The following is an 18,198-nucleotide window of genomic DNA, read 5'->3' as shown; positions in this document are numbered from 1 at the left end:
TGTAACTCCCCTCTCTTTTTTCCTTTCTTTTATGTTTTTTTTGGGGGTGGTTGTTGTTTTTTGTTTTGTTTTGTTTTTTTAGATAGCTCACAAAGCAGGATGAGTGCTGTCTTTAGGTCCATGGGCTTAGGGCCACCCACTGGAGCACAGGAAAATTACCAGTGGGAACACCGGCAGAAAAGAATGATTCTCCCTTCTCCGGCAGCAATCAACTGGTAGTGAGTCCTCATTAAGAGCGGAGCCTGGAGCATATATACCTCCCCTATCTACGCCAGAACTGAGGCTTGGTGCTTGCATTTAGTGCAAACAACCACAGCTGTGTGCGTTCCTGATAGTGATAGCCCGGTCATGTCTTGAAGACAGCATTTCACTGCACTCTTCCTCATCCTCTAGCTCTCCCTTTCTTCCTCCCCCCTCTCCCACGACATTTCCCAAACCATGGTGCAGTGGCGGAGTAGTCAACAAAAATATCCCAGTTAGGGCTGAGCACTTAGTCTCTCCTTTTTAGCACTTTTAACAGTTACTAATCTCAGCATTCACTACTGGCCACAAAAAAAGAAAGCTTCTCTGACCAAGGTAGAGCAGTCCAGGTTTATGGGTGTGTAAGCATAAATATTTAGAAACTGATTTGGCAATATACCCAAATTCCTTGCATGTATTATTGAATTTCCTCAGCTAAGGTCCTATGAGCAATAATAGTGTTTTGAAATTGTTTCATAGAGGCACTGAACTCAATCTTCGACACCTAGCAAATCCCCATAAAATAACATTTGATAATGAAGCTAATTTAGAAGTGACACACAGGAGGCAACTTGGTTTTTAGCTGAGGACAATCAGAAACATGTGCATAACATAAACCCTGGCATCTGAATGCTCACTACAGTGAAACTCCTGCAGCTCATGCCATGGCCTCTATGACTGCTGAGACCATCTGCAACTGATGAAGGTACCCTGATGTTGGGGTTGAAGAATTAAGTTCTCCCATCCCACCTGCAGCCTGCCCATTCCTTGTGTGCCCCATGAGGGCTACAGGACCAGCCAAATAAAGTCATGCAGCTACTGCATAACACAGGCACAGCCCTCCCTTCACTGAAGATGACTGGTCTTACACCCAAACTTAGCCCAATGAAAGCGAAAACTTTCAGGACCCTTCGAGTTAGCAGGCAGCACTGTAGGGCCCTTAACTTTTAGGATTCGATTTTTAAAATAGTCATCCTTTAATCCTTGCTCTGTTTCTCAGTGCGAGGAGTCCTACTTTCATGCACTTATCGCTAATCCACCCAGAAGCGAGCAGCGGAACATCCTTCACCGTAGCTGGCTGGTGAAGGGCTCTACTCACTAATCAGAATCACGCAGCCTGATGGAGTGGGCTTCGCCTAAGCTGGAGAGAAAGCTTTACTTTCTAAGGAGAGCCTTTGTTTCATAATAGACCCTGTCCACCCAGCAATGGGTGTCAAAGTATTTGGTCTTGGGGATTCTATAGATTCCTAACTATTACATATAGTCTTACAGCTCTAACCTAGGCTGTACACATCTATCAGTGTTTACTTACTTAAAAATTAAGGCTGCAATATTTTGTAACATTCCTAATTCATCTAAAATAATTATAATATACAGCTACATATTTAACAACATATTTCTATAAAATAGTTAAATTTTCTTTTGAAAATAGCTAAAGAAATAATATGCTTTTTTAGAAATTTATTATCTGAAAGACAGCTGGGTTCTCATATGACATAAAGTGGAGAAAATAGCCTCAAATATAAATATAACTGAGAGAGAACTAATACTTCTATAGCTTATTGGTGCACTTGTGGAGAGTCTTTCCCAGTGACTGAATAGTAGATTCTCGAAAGGTACTTGATATATATGAAAATTCAAATAACTTGATTTTATGCTTAATTAATTGACAGCTACCATAAAAGGGAGAGCTAATTTTTTTAAGAGGGTAGCCCCTGATTGATGGCCACAATCCAGTGGAAAGCCATACATATAGGGGCAATATAAATTGGACTTCATGGGTTTTAAAAAGAGAGAGAACACAAAGTTTGGTAGATAAGGAAGGGGGCATAGATCTAGAAATAGTTAGAGGATAGGGTAAATAAAACCAAAACATATCATACCTCAGCTGAAATAAAGGCCATCATAGATTGTTGGTTGGTGCTGCTACATATTTTTTGTAGCTACATGCATTGTTTTATGGAAATCATTATTTCCTTGAGTAATACAGAGTTATCAGCTGTTGACACAGTTCATTATAAAATATTTTCAAATCACATTTGCTAATATCAGTAATTTAATCAGGGGATCTTTAAGTGTTGAGAAGCTGTCAAAGCTCACAGTGCAGATAAACGTTTGCCAGAATTCTGGTTTTCATCTGAAATTCAAATTTCCTTATTTGCAGTAAATACTAGCATTTAAAAGTGAAAAACTTATTATTTCTTTTTGAAGAAATTATGTTTTCCAAGACCAATTAGCAACAGGTTGTTTTCTTCTCACTTAAAAAGTATTCCAGCGGACAAGAGGCTAGTTTATCTGGTAACTCAATCACATGCAAATATTTTTCCTCAAGAAAAAAAAAAACATTGGCTGCTGATGTACAGCTTTGTGCTTATCATCATTGTGTCTCCAGGGTTAAATGGTCATCTTGAAAGCTTTATTGATAAGATTCTTGGTTCTTCATTCAAGACATTCCCATGTAAAATTGACTGTTTTCCCAGGCAGGTGATAAGGAATAAGGTTAAGTCTTGCTGCCGTCTGTTTTCATAAGCTAGCACTTTCGACTATCGTTTCTTATCTACCATTAGAGCCAATGTATATATAGTTAAAACAGCAAATAATATCTTTGAAGTGTTATGACCTTCCCAACTGCCTAAACAGTTCAGAGCCTCTAATCTGTAAACTTTCGCAACTACCATTATTTAAAGTATTAATAGTTAATGTTCATAAGTATGTTCCCAGCATTGTTTATACACTGATTATTCTAATTTTCATATGTTCAGATATACAGAAGATCTAACACAGTAAAGAAAGCATATTTCTTTTGAATATAGATTTGTTGTAGTTGGAGCTGCGGACCTGCGTCCCCAGCACCCGGCAGCCCACATGGCTAGCTCTAGGTTATGCCTTGAAATAATTACACGGAAACTGTATTCTTTTAAACACCGCTTGGTCCATTTCTATCTAGCCTCTTCTAGGCTAGCTCTCGCATCTGGACTAGCCCATTTCTAATAATCTGCTGTAGCCCATGATCTGGCTTACCAGGAATGATCTTAACGTGAGTCTGCCTGGAGTGGGGGAATCATGGCGACTCTCTGACTCAGCTTCTTTCTCCCAGCCTTCTGTTCTGTTTACTCCACCCACCTAAGGGTGGGCCTATCAAATGGGCCCAGCAGTTTCTTTATTGCTTAACCAATGAAATCAACAGATTGATATATGACACTCCCACATCACTTCCCCTTTTTCTGTTTAAACAAAAAAAGGAAGGCTTTAACTTTAACATAGTAAAATTACATATAGCAAAACAGTTATCAAGCAAGAATTACAGTTACAATATTTATATCTACTTTATCTTTTATCATAACAATGGAAAACTATAACTACCTATCCATTCTTCAACTCCATCAAAGACTCCAGAAGGATATAATATTACCTAAGTAAACAAGAAATCCAAAGCTCTAGAAATGACAGAGACATCTCGCTGCCTGTACAGTCACCCAAAGTTCCTCTGTACCATTGGGGCATCCATCTTCAGCCTTCAGGCCCATAGTATCCAGCAGACATTTCCATGAAGCAGGAAATTCCAAAGACAGTTCAGTCACTTTCTACTGTGTCCTGCAGAATGTCTCGCAGACTCTTTCATGAGTCAGGAACCCCAAAAGACCATCTCACCTTTAGGCAAGTTCAGCAGTCCTCTATCTGCGGGTTCTCTTTGTCCAGTTCATGCTATAGTCCAGGCAAGAACAGTTTCTTGCCCAAATGGCTATCAAACTCCATAAGGATCCTCTTCAATGCCCATCTTCCTCTCGAAGTAGATTGGTGCCACCATATGGTTGCTGGGAATTGAACTCAGGACCTTTGGAAGAGCAGACAATGCTCTTAACCTCTGAGCCATCTCTCCAGCCCCTCCCTTAGCCTTTCAGCCTCATGGCTGAGGTACTGGCTGTAGCCATGTTTACTGCCACAACTCTATGGAGCCTCGCGGATGCTAAGCTGCGACGAGTAGGAGGGCCGCTGCGGTGAGCCTTGAAGCCTAGGGCGTGGGCCCGGGTGGAGCCGCCGCAGGTGCAGATCTTGGTGGTAGTAGCAAATATTCAAACGAGAACTTTGAAGGCCGAAGTGGAGAAGGGTTCCATGTGAACAGGAGCATGAGACTCTTAATCTCAGGGTCGTGGGTTCAAGCCCCATGTTGGGCGCCAAAATGTAATGGCATAAACGAATGCAGACAGATTGTAAAAATATATATAGATTTAATGGCGAAATAGACTTACAGAACCACCGTTCCCGCGGAGACCAGGAAAGCAGAAAGGGACAGCTGGGAGCATGCTTGCCAAATTTATAGGCCAACATTAGCCTGAGGCAAACACGCCCCCTAAGGGGCGGGACTTATCCCTACATAGATTTTTTATTATTTTTGGTAATTTTATACATAAGTAATATATTTATATTTACACCACTCCCTTGCCCCCTCAAACTTTCCTGTACCCCATACTCCCTCCCAACTTCATGCTCTCCTTATTATTATTAACATTATTATTATTATTATTATGCATGCATGTGTATTTTTGAATACAACCTGCTGAGTTCATTTAGTGTTTCTTATATGTACATATGTCTAGGGCTGACTACTTGGAGATTGGAGATTATATCAGGGGACTTGTCCCTAGTAAAAACTTAATCTCCCTCTCTCCATCGCCAGTAATTACCTGTATGCTTCATCTAGGGTGGAGCTCCATGAGCCTGCCCTGTTCATGTTGGCATGTTGACTGATATTGTCATCATTCAGGTCTTGTTTAGGCAACCATACTGTTTAGAGTTCACGGGTCCAGCGTTCCTGTCCTATAGAAAAGGTACTACTTAACAGAAGATATTATTGTCCTCTGGCTCTCCCAGCCTTTCTGCTCCCTCTTCTGTTATATTCCTGGGACCTAGATGTAGAGGTTGTACTATAGATGTATCTATCATTTAGGGTTGGCACCCACAGAATTCTCTGCATCTTAACCAGTTGTGACCTTTGCGATAGTATCCATCTGCGACAAGAATAATTTTCTCTGATGAAGGGAATAAGCAACATTTATCTTTCGGAATAAAGATAAACATTTAGAATATATTTGGATATTATACTGTTTAGAAAAGTAGCAGTAGTAGGTTTTCCTCTAGGGACCAAGACCTTACCAGCAATGAGTAATTGGCTTTGCTGATAGTACCGAGAATGGATTCCTTTTTGTTGTGTGGGTCTGCATTCCAATTACATGGCTCTTGGTTATCCCTAAAATATAAGTGCCATTATTGCACCCTGTGGGATATCTTGTCGCGTTCATTGTTGTGGATCACAGGCTTTATAGCTAAGTAGGACGATTGCTTGTTTGTCTCCTTTGGCAGTTTGCACAGCACCTTCTAGTAATAGGAGAACTGGTCTTCAGGAAGGAGGCTTCCAAAGCAGCATGAGCTCCGTTCCTCCGGGTCCCATGTTCAAAGTATGTGGTGTCTTCACCATTAGGATCTACCTTCAAGTTCTGGGAAGGAACTAAGGACAATCTCTCTCTCTCTCTCTCTCTCTCTCTCTCTCTCTCTCTCTCTCTCTCTCTCTCTTCTCTCTTGCTCTCTCTCGGTGTGTGTGTATGTGGGGGGTGTGGTGTATGGGGGGGTGTGGTGTATGTGGGGGGGTGTATGTGTGTGGGGGTGTATATGTGTGTGGGGTGGGTGGGGTGTACGTGTGGGGGGGGGGGTGTTTGTGTGTGTGTATGTGTTCTGTGTGTTCTGTCCTATATATAGCCTATACAGTTTGGGAAGTCTCTTGAACTCCCTGACCAACAACTCAAAGAGACAAAGCCAGATTAAGGAAATGCTAACATTTATTTGGTTTCATGACTGCAAATTTCCTATTGCAAAAGAAGTAGCCTTGAGCTAATGATTCTACCTGATCATGGCTTCTCCTGTGTGGCGGGGACTGTGATGCTATGTGTTATTTTTGTGGAGGATCTGATCATGTACGGTGAGAACTTCATACCAGAGTGTGCACTTTAAAGGAAGTACTATTTATAGGACTATACAACTGGTATCAGGTGCAAGAGTTTCTGCAGTTTTGCATATTTCCTTTGTTCTTACTATCTTAACTAGAAGAAATAAGAATAGATGCACCTGGGAAACGTTTCTTTTTTAATTTTAATTTTTAAAAATGTTTTATACAATATATTTTTGTCATGTTCTTTCCCCTCCCTTAACTCCTTCCAGATCCTCCCCACCTCTCAAACAGAGGAAAACAACAAAAAAACAAAACAAAACAAAAAAACCAAAATAGACAAAAAGCTGAACAAAACAAAAGAAAATCAGTAAGACAAAAAATAACACAACAAAAAAACAAACACAAAAAAGGCATGAATTCTGTTTTTTTCTTGACTGACTATTCTCAGTATGGGGCCTGTCCTGGAACGGGGGTGACATTCCCTTGAAGAAACCTGACTTTCCCTTTCCAGCCTTTAATTGCAGGAAGCTCCTTGGCTATGGGTGGGATTTTGCATCCACTTCGCTTTCTCAGTGCTGGGGTTTTATCTGGTTGGAACCTGTGCAGATCTCATGAGTGCTGTTATAGTCTTTGTGAGTTTATATGTATATAAGCCCTGTTGTGTACGGAAGATGCTGTTTTCTTTGAGTCATCTGTCACCTCTGGCTCTTACAGCATTACTGCCTTCTCTTCCGCATCGGTCCCTGAGCCTTGAGTGGGGCAGTTAATTAAAAAGAAAATGGTCCATTTAAGACTGGGTGCTCCAGAGTCTCTCACTCTCTGTGCATTTCCCAGTTATGGATCCCTTTCATTACATCTACTGCAGGAAGAGGCTTCTCTGATGAGGGCTGAGCAAGGCACTGATCTGTGGGTATAGCGATGTCATTAGGACCCATTTCATTGCAACATTCCTTTAGCAGAATTATATTGGTGGGTATTCCTCTAGGCCCATGACCTATCTAATCTAAGGTTCTTGGGCTCTTTAGCCATGTCAGGTATGGGCTCCATCTCATAGAGCGGCCCTTAAGTCCATCTAAAAAGTGACTGTTCACACATCATCATGTCACTATTGCACCAGGATATCCTGCAGTCTTGTAGGTCTCAGGTTTGTATCTTAGTGGTACTGATGGTGACTTTCCGTTCCCACAAATGCCAGTAAGTAGGAATGAACATTCTCTTTCGATTCCAGGTTGATTTTTCCACATTTGATGACATAAGTAGTTGCATCTTCAGCAACAGGCTCTTCCCTTTGGGTTATAGAGTAACTAACAGCCTTAGTAATAGTCTGTGACATTTGGGGATGGCGGGGTGGGGGAAGGTTCAGGGCTGGTGGAATCACTTTGCCAATGATTCAACAGGGAAATAGATTGTTGAGAAAAGCCCAACGCAGCCCATTAATATCTTATCCTCCCCCCGGATGGTACAGATGCTAACAGGTATTACTGCTAAGTCCCTACTAAGGAAGACTTTTTAAGTTTTTGAGAGCTTCATACATGAATGCTTATCTACATCACTCTCACTTTCTCTCACCTCAAACTTTTCCTAGCCCCTCTCTTTCAAATTCATGGTCTCTTCTTTAATTATTATTTTACACACACACTTCTTTAATTATTATTTTACACACACACAGAGAGAGAGAGAGAGAGAGAGAGAGAGAGAGAGAGAGAGAGAGAGAGAGAGAGAGAGAGAGAAACTACCCCCTCTCTAATGCACTTCTTGCTTATCGATACATGTATATGACCACTTGAGGTTGGATATCCTATGCAGGAACTCATTTCTGGAGAAAACTAATCCTCCCTCTCCCTGCAGATACTGACTACCCAAAGCTCTTCATCTAAGGATGGGACCGTGTGGAATTTCCCTTGTCGTTGGCACGTCATCTGCTGTTGTGATTATGCTTGTGGATATTTCCTAGTTATATTTTCCCTGTCACGCCTAGGGGACCATATCTAGTAGTAGTCATCCTGAACTTCTGGCTCTTAGGGTCTTTCCAATACCTCTCCCATGATATTCCCTGAGCCTTGGGTGTAGGGTCAGCAAGATCTTTTAATTGTGCTTCTCTCTAGCCTGTGTATCCTTTTTTTTTTTTAATTATTTCAACTTATGTCTCCTGCCTGAACCTGAAACACCCACAGGGTTGATAGACACAGCAATAAGCTAAATTAATCCTTTACATGTAGATCTTTTAAAGCTTTGGTGACTAAGTTCTATTTTTATAGCCTATGGTAGAGCCAGAAGTGTATGTGGAGCAGACATCTGCTATGTATAGTCATGTGGAGTAGAAAACTTAACCATTGGAAATGACAGATTACAGAAGGCATCCTAATCCTTTCACCGGTGGATTGAACGTCTTTCATTGTCCTCTTAGCTCTAGCTTTACCACCTGGCCTGAATGAAGGATCTGGTACAACCCATAGCCTCCAGAAGTGTGATGCCGGTGTGAGAGCTGGACACAATTACAGTTTTTAATCAGTGTTTCTCTCCACTGTTGTGGAATCTTCAGAAACGGTGTAGGCAATGAAGGGGTGAAAATTGCCTACCCAGCTGTCCCAGCCTATCTCCTTTCACCGCCTGAACTTAGATCAGCCTGTGCCTCTTAGTTTCTTCCCAAAGCAAAGTTAGTCAGCAGTTTTCGGGGCCATGTGGTCCATTCACCACAAGGCTCTCAGCTGGTCTCATTTTAGCTGATTTCCTCTGTACTTGCGGACCTGGCTATGAACCCCAATAAATCCCAAATTCAACACCATAGTGGTTTCTTTCTCTCCGAGCTTATGGAGGTAGTTCACCCTGCAGCATCAGTCAATTCATGCAAAAGATCCAGTACAAAGAAACTATTTCCATATGTGATGGTCAGATGCCCAGGCTACAAGTCTTCAAACATTGTCATTTCCTCTCTGTCCACTTCTATTCTTCTCCAAATACATGTTATGTTCATAGCAACTAAAATACCTTTTGTTTTTCTTGAATTGTTAGCTTTTATTGTTCTTGAATTGTTACTCAGTCCCTGCCATGGGATATCTCTAATATATTTAGAGACAGTAGTTACGATGGTAAGTACCAGTGTTTCATTTGCTTTGTTCTAAAGAAGCCTGGGCCAGTGCTTTACCCTCACACCTTGGCTCACCCAGAACAGCTGCTCTGCAGCCTGTCTCATGGCACTTGTAAGTACCTCTGTTGTAGCATTTATTGCATTATATTATGCAATAACAATAAAATTTTATCACAAAGTAAAAATGTACAGAACTGGCTTATGAGCTCCCTGAAGGCACAGACAGAGTCTTATTTGTTATTCAATTTTCAGTATGAATCCAAACATCAATCATTTTCAGAATATAATTGTGCTATTTTACTGTGGTATAGGTGGCATGTTTATGTCTTGATGATATATTCTACTTTTATACATGCCATGACTCAACCTTAAAATAAGAAAGATTTTAGCCTGAACAAGCTATTGATATGTCTGAGAGTTGAGGAGAATTTCTGTACCACCTAACTTTGTCTGCTCTGGGCACCCATGGTTAGTGGCTTCTCCTATTCTCCCTCCAGCAACACTGAAGGAACTAGTCTCCCAGACAATGATCCGCTGGGCCCAGGAGAACCAAATCCAGGATGCAGAGTTGGTGAGGATTATGTTCAACCTCCTCCGGAGACAGTATGACAGCATCGGGGAGTTACTACAGGCCTTGCGGAAGACCTACACCATCAGCCAGGCCTCTGTGAGCGACACCATCAACCTGCTGGCTGCCCTGGGCCAGATTCGGTCCCTCCTCAGTGTCAGGATGGGCAAGGAAGAGGAGCTTCTCATGATCAACGGGCTGGGGTAGGGTCACTCACAGCAAGTGTAGTTTTCTAGAGATTTCTCTCTCCTTGTGGCGGTACATCCTTGTTGCATGAGCTACCTCTGTGACAGGAGACGCCAGACTGCCTGCTGTGCAGGGTGAAAGAGCATTACTAAAAGAAATGAACAGGATTCTTAGAGACTCTTACGAAAATAGCCTACATGGGGTCATGAAAACAAGTCTGGAGGAGAGGGCAGTGTGCTTAACCTGAGAGAGAAACCATTTGATCACTGGAGCCTCTGGCTGGGCATCTTCAGAGGCATCTGGGATATTCCCAACTGGCCCCTTTTTCCCAGTTCCAAAATGTAGATTGATTTTGTTTGTTCTTTGAGATGCCTTCAGTTATGACAGTAGCTCATGGATCTGCCTCACGAACTGTGGAGACAAGACAGTTCCTGGCAACTTTGGTGCCAAGGGAATTTCCTTTCAGTGCAGAACATAGAGGAGAAAAGAAGTGCCAGTGAGGTTCAGTGGTGTGCCCACAGTGTCACATGATTAAACTCAAAAGCAACATTCCTCCCCATCCTTGGGCTTGCAAACTACAGAAGCATCACTAAGGACCAGGAAAGTGGTTTGCATGATTCTCATGAAAGAAAGGGTATGTGCATGCATGCATTCCCCAAATTCACTTGCAAAGATGAATATTGTAATAGAAATGAAGAGACTTTTATATGACGGAAATGAGCTGCAGAAATAGGCCCTCCCCCTCCAGCCAAGTTTCAGGCAACTGTTGCATCTCCAGACTTCTATTTGCCTAAGCGTCATTGTGTGACATTGTGTGAAGTAATGTGAAGGTGTGATGTTGTTGCGTGTTCATGCCATTGCTTTCTGAAGACAGAATGGTATTCACAAACCTATGGTATCAAATACGAAATTCCTGTAAGAAAAACGTGTAGTTCTGTCATTAAGAAACTGAGTACAAAGAAGCACCGCACATGGAAAGAAAAGAAGTTCCGGGGTACACAGAGAAAGAAAAATCCGGTGATTTAGATGGTCTTAGAATTTATTATAAGCAAAAAAATTAAAGGGAGAATTGTTTAAATATCATTACAAATAAACATTTAAAAAAGAAAAGGCACTTAGAAATATTTTGTGCTTCTTTTTGATGTCAGCTAAAAGAATCCATATGCATTTTGTGACCTAGTGCCTTCTTATCATTTTTCTCAGCCTATCATTTTAATATTCCTCTACCCAAATTGTGTTTGTGTGTTCTCATCCCTGGATTTTCATAGCAGAAGAGCAACAGGTGCTGAATTCTTTCTCCCTCCTGTTTTCCTGTTAGGGACATAATGAACAACAAGGTGTTTTACCAGCACCCCAACCTAATGAGAGTCCTTGGCATGCATGAGACGGTGATGGAGGTGATGGTGAACGTGTTGGGTACAGAGAAATCACAGGTAATGCCATACTTATCAAGAACTTGACTCTCAGGGCAGGAGTACTTACTTGGGTATCTATTGCCTCAGTTTTTCCCCTGGGAGGAAAGATTTTTACAGAGCCAAAAGGATCCAAGAAGGGGACCATTGCTTCTGGCATAGGGTGCAACTGGGAATTTATTCCAGTTTTCAGAAAATCTTACTTAGAATGAATGGTTTCTTTTTGTTGCTTTTTCGTGTGTGTATATGTGTAGTATACATGCATATACACGAGCATGCTCACATGCGTGTGGATGCACGTGTGTAGGTGTGTATGCACAATTATGCATACACACATGGAGGCCTGAAGTCGACATAAACTCTCTTCCTAGATGGCTCCCCATTTTATTGATGGAGACAGGGTCTTTCCCTGAACTCAGATGTCACAAATTCAAATCGTCTACCTAAGCAGCTTGTTCTGGGGATCCCCTCTCTCTGCCCCCTGAAGGGTGGGATTATAGGTGGGCTTTGCTTATGTGGGTGACGGGGATCAGAACTTGAGTCCTCACACCAGTGCAGGAAGCATTTTATCCACCGACTCATCTAGACTGCGTGACTTCTGAAGGCAAAATATGGAGTGTGGTTTCAAACGCCACAATTTCTAGAGTGCCACAATCCCAGGGATAAGTGGTGTTCTCATTTTATTCTGTTGCAGTGATAAAAACACTGACCAAGTGCAACTTAGGGGAGAAAAGGGTTTATTCGACTCATACTCCCAGGTCACAATCCATCATCTTGGAAGAGTTAAATCTCCCCACAGAACCCTCAGCACATCTGGACGCCACAGTGACTGCGGACTTGAGAACTGTTCTTAGAGCTCCTCCCGTGATTCTAAAGGGAGGAAGCTAAGACCTTTCTAGGATTCTGACATTGTTCATTGAGCATTGTAAGATCCAGAATAAGCTATAGCTTGCCACAGATACACTAATCCCTCTGTTAAGCAGGGAAGGCAAGCAAATCAAGTGATGAATGATTGCACCTCCATGCTAACTCGTATGTGTGTGGTGACAAGTGCCTTGGGCACCAGTAGAAGAGCAGTGACTGAGGCCACATTACTTGGGGGACATGTTCACAGAAACAGGAAATATCAACTTTGGAGCCTGTCCTGGAACTCGCACTGTAAACCAGGCTGGCCTCGAACTCACAGAGATCTGCCTGCCTCTGCCTCCCGAGTGCTCGGATTAAAGGCGTGCGCCACCATCACCGGGCGCCTTTCAGACTTTAACTGTGGGTCCCACCCTTGGCCCAGAGGACCTGCGTTTTGATGGACTGCTGGGCACTGTGTTTCTGTGATCCCCAGCCCTGTTTCTGATGTTACCGTCCCACATTCTACTCACTCCACCCGGAAGCAGTGGCCATGTGGTGGTGCAGTTTTGTGGGACATGTAAGGAGGGGGGTAATAACTGATAAATGTTTTCCTTCCAAGGAAAGGTCTTGGGGACTATAGCAAGATTCTTAGGCATTCTGTCCTTCCTAGAAACATCTTAGGCAGAAGAGGTGTAAGGAAAAAGTTCATGTTCCAAACAATTCATAGCTTGTGAGACTTCAACCTAAGCCTCCTTTAAAGCCCCAACTGGTCTTCTCTCTAATACTTCCTGCTTCTGCCCACAGATTGCCTTCCCCAAAATGGTTGCTAGCTGCTGTCGCTTCCTTTGCTATTTCTGTCGAATTAGCCGGCAAAATCAGAAGGCCATGTTTGAGCATCTAAGCTACCTGCTGGAGAACAGCAGCGTGGGCCTAGGTACGTGTGGCACACGGTATCACTTCCACCTTTGGACCCAGGCAGTCCGCTCTCCCTCCTGACTCCTTAGAAGGAAAGGGCAAAGAATCAGCTTGTATGTGATGATGCTTGTAAGTGCGAAACAAGACCAACCTGTCCCACAAACAAGCGTGTGAAAGCCATGTCTGTGATCTCCACTTTCTCTATAGATGTTCTACCAACTGCCTGTGGGGCCCGAGTCAGTCTCCTCTCTCAGGTCCAGTGGCCTATAGTTTATGAGATGCTGCCTGGAATGGAGGGTTACTCCGAGGACAAATTCTCTCACAGCCCACTCAGCTCATCAGTGAGCAGAGCTCTTAAAACCAAGGTCATGGATCCAAACCTTTCCTGGCAAGTTGGCTGCAGGATTCACTCCTGGCCCACCAGCCAACCAGCAAAGTCTGCCCTTAGCTGCATAGCAGCCTGGCCAAGAGCAGCTAGGGAGAATGGAAATGGAGAAACAGCAGTTTGGCACTGCTGCGAGAAAAGCAGCTCACTTTTCCCTGGCTCCCCATGCTGGACATAAACCAAATGAGTTTACACAAACACATACACTAGAAATGTGAAATCTCACTTTCCTTTCGTTTATCAAATGCAACCTCAGGCTATTAGCTTTATTGTTGTTGTTGTTATTTTTGTTTTTGCATTTTTTTGTTGTTACTTTTGGGTTTTTTGTAAAATGTCGCTTGAAGTTTTTCATAATTGTAAATCAAAAATATGTATCAGAGACAGCATTGGTACCATAATTTAACTATATGGACTTGTGCTGTTTGACGCTGTTTTTAAACCCCAAGTGTTAGCCCCAAAATTTTCCAAGTCCTTTGGACCCAATGAAGGAGGCCCCTGAGCCTTTGGAGTGATCACGAAATGGAGATGCCAAGAAGTTTTGTGTTATGAAGGTACTTGAAACTATGTGGTCACAACCCATTTTGTAGGGTGATTCTGTTTTAGTTAGTATTCCCAACAGTGATGAGCAGGTCAAGGAAAGACAGCAAACAAGGCTTTTCTAAAGCTGAGCCCAATGCCTCTGTGCCCCATGGGCCAGGTTTCAATGTATTTGCTGCCCTCTCCTGTCCACATCCATGCACTGCACTCTTAAATCTGACCCAGCTGGCCTTAATGCTCCGCTTCTTTTGCTCCATCCTCAGCTTCCCCATCAATGAGGGGGTCCACCCCACTGGACGTGGCAGCCTCCTCGGTGATGGACAACAATGAGTTAGCACTGGGCTTGGAAGAACCGGATCTTGAGAAGGTAACTGGTTCTTGAGAGGCAACATCTTATTTTTCTTGTAACTATTGCAGCCACACAGAGAACAAACAAACCAACACCTAGGTTTCCATTCAGGTCCATTTTGTATTGGTGAAAGTGTGGTGTAATATGAGTGCCTGGTATACCACCATAGGCCCCAAAGGTCACTTATGACAAAGGATAATCGGCTTCTTGGACATGAGAGTTTGGGCATTTGTGTTCTTCAGGTGTGAAGGCCCCATGTCACTGTTCTACATGGGCATCACTTGAATCCCTGTGGTCCCTAAAGAAGAGTTCTGTGTGATCTAATTCATGCATCCATGCATGAAATAGTTGTAACAGGAGGTTGTAAAATCAATGTGCTGGCCACATGCACACTGCTGCCCCCTACTGGGATCGTGAATACAGTCCCTAATAGTGACTATCTACGGTTGAAAAATTACAGTGCTCTGTGACTTAGAATCACCTCTCTAGAAAGTTCTCCACCCTTGATACCGAGTTTCTGTCCTCATCTTCCCTGGGGGTGCTGTATTAATAATTAGTAAGTGGAATGTTCCAAGTTTATAGGAAAGAAAATGATCATAGTGGGCCATGGTGGGACTTTGGTAAATATTCAGTTGGAAGATTTTCCAGCATGCCACTCATGAAAGTATTGACTTGAGTGGATGACGACTGGTAAGATTAACAATCTGAGTTCTATGTGTGGAGAAGAGCAAAGGGGTGAGCAAGGAGTGGAAGAAGTCAAAGGCCACCCACACTCCTCTGTGAGCGGGTTTGAGAGGGAGAAGAGCTGTCACTTAGAGAAAGCAGCCACTGAGGGATGAGCAGAAGCTGTCAACTGCACTGTTAGGGAAACATGGAATATTTGAGGCTCAGCCAGGAACGCCCCGTCTAAAACAGTCAGAAAGCCAAACATGGCAGAAGCATCAAGTGCATGCAAGCTTGGTGAGAAAGGTGGTGGGTGTGGTCAGAAATTGGACTTTATTAATAATAGAAGTTCGTGTTCATACAAGATCACTGTTTGCCAGGTCACACTCTGAGTGAGTCCCACAAGTTAACTCATGTGACTGTCAGAAAAAGTCATTGTATTATTATTATTATTATTATTATTGTTCAGAAGCTATGGGCAAGGAAATGGGATCAGGTCATGTCCTCAGTGCCTCACGGTAAGTGACTCAAGAGCCCATGCCCCATGCTTGTTCCAGTTATATTACAGTACCTCATTGGAGAACCACGAGTAACAGAAACTGCAAAGGCCCCCAGCGGGGGAGCAACATAATATGTGGTGTGGTTTTGAAGGTTGCAATCAATAAGGAAACTGAGTGGAACAGAAACAAGAGCTGGGTGAGAAGAATTGCTAAGAGTGGTCTTCGGTAATCCAGGCACAAGTGGGTGCTGACCGGTTAATATTGACACGGCAGGTGTGAGGAGTGTTTGGATCCAGAAGACCTAGGGAAGACAAATAGCAGCCATTAATCAAATATTGCTTTGGTTCACTTGCAGGCATGCCCAACCTACACCCTAAAGGTCACATGCAGCCAAGGAGGGGTGTGAAAGCAATCTAACACACCACTTCAGAAACTTAACAATATGATGAAACTTTGTTTTGCATGTTTGTGACTCAATTGTATAGCCCTCGAGCATATACTCTGCAAATAACAATCTCATTTTCTGATGCCACACGATTAGATACTCCTCTAAGGCCAGGTGGTAGCACGAGGTGTCTTGAGGTTCCCAGATGGAAATGTCAGCTGAGAAGCTGGGTGCATACTTAAAGCTCAGGAGGGTTTTCCGAGCTGCAGACAGAGATCGTGAAGAGAGAGTGAAGCCCTCCGGGTAAGTGAGATCCTTGCTAGGCAGGGTCAGGGCCCTGAGGACCACTGCCCCTTAAGGGGGTCACAGAAAAAAATCAACAACTAAACAACAGGAAGAACAGTCAAAGAGGGATAAGGAGACCCTAGGAAATATATCTGTGAAGCAGAGGTGAAAATTACTTTAAAAATACATTTTGCTTTGTTCCTTCCACATAGAATAAGAAGACTCGAAGAACTTTGGTTGAGAAGGCAGAGAAGGGAGAACTAGTATGTTATGATTGAGCTATTTTGGCAGCGATGCCCAATCTGTCTGAAGGCACATAGACAGGCAGACGATGGTACCAATCGTGAAGTCCCTGCTGCCTCACTCATGACAGAGAATTGTCAGCCAAGTTGCAGAACCATGTCCAGGCTGTTAGGATGAGGTGATGATTTCCCAGCAATAATTTACTGAAGTTCTGTGTTAGGATGTTGGGTCAGATGTGTTTAACGAATAATAAGTGAGGCCCAAGGTGAAGCAGGCAGACTACACACCTGTGTCTGGTCACTTATTTCTACCTGGGTACGTTTACTTTGAGGTGTTAAGGCACATTCATCTTCCGGGGCCTCTGTAATACATGTCCACAGGCGGGATGACTGAAATATCAGAAGTTAATCTTCTCAGTTCTCCGGTCTGGACCACCAAGACCAACTGTTATCAGCTTTAATTTCCCCCCAGGCTTCTCTCCTTGGTTTACAGATGGCTACCTTCTCGCTGTGTCCTACAGGGCCTGTTTTCTGCAGAAGTATCTGTGTTGTATCTTTGCACAGCTGTTTCTTCCTTTGACAAGGACGCTACCCGAGAAGTCCGCTTTCTACTTAGTGTCTTCTTCACGGGTCTTTCCTCCATGACGTTCTCATATGCTGGAGCTTAGAGTCTCAGTGCATAAATCTGGGGTGGTACGATTCAGCAGAAGGTGTATTTGAGTCATTCATTTCATTTAGTTCTTCAGGGTATTTTGCAACATCTAGGAGATATTTTTAACTGATAATATTTTAAGAGAGGACAGCATATAAGTAGAATTTTAATCATTTTGTCAAATCAGTAAGCATTCCTGTTGGGACTAGTTAAATCCTTAATATATCACTAGGGTAAAACCAAAGTCAAGAAATTTATTTTAATTAATTTTTGTTACCTTTTAAAGAAATGTGTTTTTAATTGTGTGTGTATCTGTACATGTGTGTGCATGTATATGCATGTGATTAGGTTTGTTCTTTTCTGTTCCCCTCTTGCTGATCTCCTTCCCCCTCCCAAATAGTTACCCATCCTGCATTCATTACATATATATTCCAATACCTTCTCCTCTTGTTCCCTCTTCTATCTCTGCTCTCCTTTCGCTCACATAGGCCTCTCTATACCTGTGTGCTCTACACACCCATATACACCACCAACACCACAAGCACCACTACCACCGCACACACACAGACACACCACACACATCACACCCACACACACCACCACCACAACCAGCACCACTACCGCCACACACCCACATCACACACTCAGACACACAGATACATCACACACAGACAGACACATCACACACACACAGAGACACCACACACATGGCACACACCACATACACCATGCACATACACACATGCCACACACCACACACATACTACACATACATGCACACACATGCCACACACCACACACATACTACACGTACATGCACACACATGCCACACACCACACACATACTACACGTACATGCACACACATGCCACACACCACACACATACTACACATACATGCACACACATGCCACACACCACACACATACTACACATACATGCACACACATGCCACACACCACACACATACTACACGTACATGCACACACATGCCACACACCA

General features: G+C 43.1%; 1 protein-coding gene across 1 annotated transcript in view; it reads left to right on the top strand.

Moving 5' to 3' along the window:
* The window catches only part of Ryr3 (ryanodine receptor 3), a 524,632-nt gene that overhangs the window by 357,172 nt on the left and 149,262 nt on the right, over positions 1-18,198 (top strand). Inside the window, exons 39-42 of the mRNA XM_075961717.1 lie at positions 9,770-10,043; positions 11,345-11,459; positions 13,089-13,218; positions 14,385-14,488. Coding sequence (XP_075817832.1) covers positions 9,770-10,043; positions 11,345-11,459; positions 13,089-13,218; positions 14,385-14,488 — 623 coding nt within the window. The remainder of the gene's footprint in view (positions 1-9,769; positions 10,044-11,344; positions 11,460-13,088; positions 13,219-14,384; positions 14,489-18,198) is intronic.

The sequence above is a fragment of the Microtus pennsylvanicus genome, chromosome 2 (genome assembly GCF_037038515.1).
Source record: "Microtus pennsylvanicus isolate mMicPen1 chromosome 2, mMicPen1.hap1, whole genome shotgun sequence".
NCBI classification, from domain to species: Eukaryota; Metazoa; Chordata; class Mammalia; order Rodentia; family Cricetidae; genus Microtus; species Microtus pennsylvanicus.
Note: the sequence above shows the minus strand (reverse complement) of the source record. Positions and strands in the feature narration are given on the sequence as shown.